The 6,000-nt window shown below is 51.3% G+C and overlaps 1 protein-coding gene across 1 annotated transcript in view; it reads right to left on the bottom strand.

Annotated features, from left to right (window-relative positions):
* Positions 1-1,758: 1,758 nt before the first annotated feature.
* Positions 1,759-6,000, bottom strand: part of znhit6 (zinc finger HIT-type containing 6) — a 46,767-nt gene continuing 42,525 nt past the window's right edge. The window contains exon 10 of the mRNA XM_063200074.1: positions 1,759-3,503. Within this exon, the coding sequence (XP_063056144.1) occupies positions 2,920-3,503 (584 nt within the window). The 3' untranslated portion in view covers positions 1,759-2,919. The remainder of the gene's footprint in view (positions 3,504-6,000) is intronic.

Raw genomic sequence — 6,000 nt, 5'->3', positions numbered from 1 at the left:
CGGCAACCCTTTGGTTTTAAGACCACCTCCCTTAACCACTAGGCGACGGCTGCCCCACCGCACACAGGCACAATCCGAATCGGGAGCATCTTGGACCGCTCAGCAGCACAATAGCCCAGCACAGCCGCCCACCCCGACCGACCGCCTCCACGGCAGCTCCGCTATGGCAATTGCTATTGATAGAAAACAAAGCAAAGCAAACTTGTGCGAAAGGCCGCGGGCCTGGAGGCGGAGGGGGAACGAATAAAGCAGACAGCGCAGCGGTTAAGAGGGTTATTTGTGAGGGGGAATAAATACATTGCATAAGGGGGCCTGCAGACAAGCAGCGATGTTCCAGCACCATTCGTCTTTATGTGCATCTGTGTTTGTGTGCGAGAGTGAGAGGGAATGTGTGTGTGTGTGTGTTGGCATGTGTGTGTATTTGCTCGAGTGTGTGTGTGTGTGTGTGTTCGCGTTTGTTGCGCAACGTAATCCAAGTCAGGCCTGGCTCTCGCCGTAGTACGTTGTCCATTATAACTGATAGAATAGGAATGGATGTGATGTATTTTCTGTAGAATCTGGCAGCCAACTAAAGGCCTTTTTCCCTCGTAACGCCAAGTGAGATCTTGGATGAGCAGAGAGCTTAAGCCTCCAAGAGGAGAAAACAAGGTAAAGGCGGATACGGACACACGCGGGAGGACAAAGGCGGCGGGAGAAAATGGATTGGATACACAGATATGGAGCAATGTAATGATGTGTGGGGGGTGGCGGTGTTTGGGAGTAGTGGTGTGTGTGCATGCATGGGGTAATGGTGCGTGTGGTGCATGTGTGTGTGTGCATGTATGTGTGTATGTATATGCGCATGTGTGTGTGTATGGGGGTTGAGGTGGGCGGTTGTGGGGAGCACCATGGGAGGGAGGGGGGTAGCGGCAGGGGATGTGAGGTCACCTGCTTCCCCACGGCGGGCGGCCTGGAAAAAGACGTCATCGGAGGTTCAGACATCAAAGCTGTAGCAACAGCGGGGTCCGCGAGGGTTAAAACAACAGCACAGAGCATACACACTCACACACATACACTTTCTCTCTCACTCTTAAAATCACACACACACACACACACACACACACACACACACACACACACACACACACACACACACACACACACACACACACACGCGCGCGCACACACACACATGCGCACACACACACACACGCGGAGGTGTGAGCGGTGCGGGGCCGGCAGCTGAGGGAGGCCCATGGAGAGCCCTCCTGCTTTATTACAGCGCCGGCTGGCCTTTACGCAACAGAGAACACAGCCATTACACCTTCACACAGAATTACTCTCCGCCCCGGGCCAAACGCTGACTTTACTTTACGCCGCCCCACACGGCACTCCAGTGCACTGCGCAGCTCTGAGCTGTACCCCATCGCATCGCACCGCACCGCACCACACCGCGCTCTGATCCACTCCACTCCACTCCACTCCACTCCACTCGCCCCTCCCAGGTTCAGCTGCTCATGCAGGGCTTATGTTATGTTTATGACGCCGACCCTGATTGAATGCTAACATATGCTAGCACAGAGACCAAGAATCTGACGCTGCAGGGGAGGGGAATAAGGCATCAAACATGAATTTACGATTTTGCCTTGTATTGGTCAGCGGGAGTTGGGCTTTAACACAACATGGCAAGCGCTCCAGGCGGAGAGTCCGACGGGTCAACCATAGTCTACATCCAAACAGCTGACGAAATGAAGACGTCTGAAAAGAATTCCAATGACCTAAGGGACAGTAATGACAGTTTTTTATTGTGAACATTTTATGTACAGGCTCTTCAAGCTATTTAACGGATTGCAAATGGCAGCAGCTGCAAATCATTATCCTTCGCCATCAACGAGGAAGAAATTACTCGAACAATGGGAGAACATAATGACACAAAATTGTAACACATAAAAATATATTATAAAAATATGTTAACTGTCTAGAGAGTGAGCCACTTCTGTCATGTTCAAATACATGTCACGTGCAAATACAGTCTTGCGGTGATTAACATAAAAAATTGTGTAGATTTCTGGAAAATGTTAAACAATTTGACTATGTTTACTCGTAAATCCTCACAGTCCATTCTTAATACCTGCAGCATTAATTTAATATCAGCGACTGCATTGACAAGGTAGGTCAACAAAGAGAGATTGACTGGACTTCAATTAGGTCTTTGACATCTCTTCCACAGGAATGTCCATATAAACGCGTAAACAAGTCTTCACTGACAACACAATTCAGGACGGCGAGCAACTGTGTCTTTTTGTCCTAAAGACAATGTCAACAAAAAGTCCGTCATGTCCATGATCCGCGGGTCCACACTGTTAACCCTGACTGCCACTTGTTGCTGCTACGGCATCATTGCTGACAGCACAGCTTCCCATCTCATCAGTGTCCACTGCATAGATGCAGAACATTAGACTAGAGGTGACCCCGCCCCCCTTTTCACAGCAAATTTGGCAGCCATTATTGTAGGTAGACCTGATCAATGTAAATGAATGGAGAAGGGAGCTCACCTATGTCAAAAAATGGCTTAATAATTGCACTATACAAGGACGATAGTTGAAATGTGCTGCTAAATATCTAACTAATATGAAATGATTTTAAAATGATTTTTTGACAGAGGTGGGCATGTTCTCCATTGATTTGCCTTGACTGAAGAGCACAGGCCTACCTATAGAAGATGGAGGCTGCACTTGCCCTTTTCCAGTGCTGTCGCAAATTGCTGCATCACCTCTAGTCCAACGGTCTACAGTCTACCTCTATGGTCCACGGTCATCAGTCCTCAGACATCTCCTCACACTCTCCTTCCTCCTCACCCCCATGACCCTGCTCTTCAGGGAGATTTAGGCCGGGGACGAGAACCTCACGACCTTCATCCTTTCTCCCATCCCCATCGTTCTACACTTCAGAGGGATTTAGGCAGGAGACCAGATTTTCACATCCTTCCTCTTTGATCCCAGGATCTGGGCCCAAGACCAGAGTTTCACCATCGGTCCCAGCCACAGTGCTGCCTTTGCCGCCATTACCGCGCTCCTCCTCCTCATACTTCCTTCGATCATCCTGCTCTACAGGAGGATTTAAGCTGTGGATCAGAGTTCCACCGTCGATGCCATTGGCAGTGTTGGCTTTGCCATCAATTCTGCCGTCCTCCTCTTCTTCCTTAACCTCATCTTTCCCATTCTGCTTCTCCTCACCCTCCTCCTCTTCGTCCTTAACCTCATCTTTCCCATGCTGCTTCACCTCACCCTCCTTCTCTTCCTCATCGCTCAACACCTCCCCGTCCTCCAGTTCATCCTCACTAAGCGGTGCTCTCTTCACCCTCTTCACTGGAGGTGTGTGTGTTTGATCAGCCGTAGGAACAGCAGTAGTGCTGCCATGGGGGTCGACCCCGGGTAGTCCTGGGCCTGCAGTGGCCTCTTCAGGCCCAGCTGAGGCTCCTTCTGAAGGGGTGGTGGTGAGGGAGCGGGGCTTCCAGATGTGTCCTGGGAAACAAAGGAGAAGGAGAGCTATGTTAATGCAGTAGCCAAGTGTGGAACAGAGATGGAAAGCTTTGAGGGTGGCAGAGATGATTGGGGGGGTTATGGGATGATGTTAGTGCAGCTGATTGTTTACCAGAACTGTGTAGCTTTGAGGGTGGGGTGGGGTGGTGGTGGGGTTATAGAGCCATGTTAGCAGAGATTCTTTAAGTATATAGAGATATGCCAACATAATAGGTTGCTATGGGCACCTAACATGACCAGGTTCCGGTCTGCCTAAAGGGGCGTGTCATAATACTCCTAGCATTGAATAGAACAATCCTTAGGTCTGCCCCCCCCCCTCCCCCTTGCAATTGTAGAACCCGGAAACAATGGGCCAATGGAACCTCTCTCTCTCTCTACTCTCTCTGATGTTAGTGCTGTTAATGGCTTAACAGAGCAGGGTGGAACAGGGCTGTGAGGGTAGGCAGAAGACGGCTTTGAGAGTGGGGTGGGTGATGGTGCCCCCCCCCGACACGCCTGATGAAGGCCAGAAATGAAGTCAGTGTTAAAAGCGTCGCTCATTAGCACACGGCAGGATCACATGCAGCACTGTAGCAGAGAGAGTAGAGAGAGAGAGGTTCCATTGGCCCATTGTTTCCGGGTTCTATTATTGCAAAGGGGAGGGGGGGAAATCCCCCTTTAGGCAGACCTAGGCAGACCTAAGGACTGTTCTATTCAATGCTAGGAGCATTATGACACGCCCTTTTAGGCAGACCGGAACCTGGTCACATTAGGGGCCCATAGCAACCTATTATGTTGGCATATCTCTATATACTTAAAGAATCTCTGACTGTAGCATGCAGCAAAGCGTAGCATTGCACCACACAACTCTGCTCTCTGGGCTGAAGAGAGAGGGAGAGAGATACAATCAGGTCACTGCAGGGCAAACACTAAGAAAGAAGATGTAGGAAGGTACACATGCATGTGTCTGCATGTAAGAACTGTGTTTTTGTATGTCGCAAGTGCTATGAGAGAGAGAGAGAGAGAGAGAGAGAGAGAGAGAGAGAGAGAGAGAGAGACAGAGACAGAGACAGAGAGAGACAAAGAGAGAGGCCAGAAGAGAGCGAAAGAGAGAGGCCATAAGAGAGAGAGAGAAAGAGAGAGCCTGTGGCGTGTTTTCGCAGGAGCAGAACACAATGTCAGGCTGTGAGCGAACGAGCAAAGCGGTGCGGAGCGGAGTGGAGCGGAGCGTCTGCCAACATCCCTTCAGAGCTCTTTGTGCGCCGGCCGCTATGGCTGCTGTGTTATGACACCCGGCCACTGGGCAACCACAAACGAGCAGACGGGGTGCACTAACATTCGCAAATGAATGGCTCTTGCAATGAGTAAGCACAAGCAGCCAGAGAGGGAAGGAGTGAGTGAGCGCATCATGCATGTGTGTGCGTGCATGTGCATGTGCTTGTGCTTGTGTGTGTGTGTGTGTGTGTGTGTGTGTGTGTGTGTGTGTGTGTAGTGTGCGTTATGCTTGTGTGTGTGTACGTGTGTGTGTGTGTGTACATGTACGTGTGTGTGTGTGTGTGCCTGTTTTCATGGCCTTTTTTAAATTATCGGGTGCTGCAAGCTTTTCCCACTGTCTCTTCCAGACCACAGCAGCATGGAGGCTGCATGCGATAAACAAGATAGGACTGGTATCATTCTGACACAGAGTGAGGCATACGTCATAAACGGATGCGGTTTTTGAGACCCTTTTTTTAGAGAGTGTGGGTATTTGCATTCATGATTATCTGTGAATGCATGCGTGCAAGAGGGGTTCAACGTGCGTCCTAAAGAGAAGTCGTGCAGTCGTGAGACGTCAGTAGGATGGCTGTGGCTTAGCCAGGGGAAGATAAAGAGTACCGTGAGGACTGCACAGTCACGCCGAGAGGAACAGGCCGGTTATGCAACTGGGACGGGATGCGTCCGCTTGGCTCTGCTCTGCTCCTCATGTCTGGTCTTCTCTCCCCCTGGCTTGCCTCCTCCTCCTCCTCCTCCTCCTCTCCCCTCCGTCTCCTATTCCCTCGGCTCCTCTCCTCTCCTCCATCTCCTGTCCCCCAAACCTGTCTCCTCTCCTCTCCCCCGAGTCTGTCTCCTCTTCTCTCCCCTTGTCAAGTCTCCACTTTCTTCTCCTCTCCCCCAGGCCTGCATCCTTTCCTCTCCTCTCTCCCCCAACCTCCTCTCCTCTCTCATCCAGCCTGTCTTCTCTCCTCTCTCTCCCCCAACCTCCACTCCTCTCTCCCCAGCCTCCTCTCCTCTCCTCTCTCATCCAGCCGGTCTTCTCTCTTCTCTCTCCCCCAAACTCCTCTCCTCTCTCCCCAGCCTCCTCTACACTCCTCTCCTCCAGCCTGTCTTCTCTCCCCTCCACCTCCTCTCCTCTCTCCGCTCTCCCCAGCCTCCTCTCCACTCCTCTCCTCTCCTCCAGCCTGTCTTCTCTCCCCTCCACCTCCTCTCCTCTCCGCTCTCCCCAGCCTCCTCTCCACTCCTC

The sequence above is a fragment of the Engraulis encrasicolus genome, chromosome 6 (genome assembly GCF_034702125.1).
Source record: "Engraulis encrasicolus isolate BLACKSEA-1 chromosome 6, IST_EnEncr_1.0, whole genome shotgun sequence".
NCBI classification, from domain to species: Eukaryota; Metazoa; Chordata; class Actinopteri; order Clupeiformes; family Engraulidae; genus Engraulis; species Engraulis encrasicolus.
Note: the sequence above shows the minus strand (reverse complement) of the source record. Positions and strands in the feature narration are given on the sequence as shown.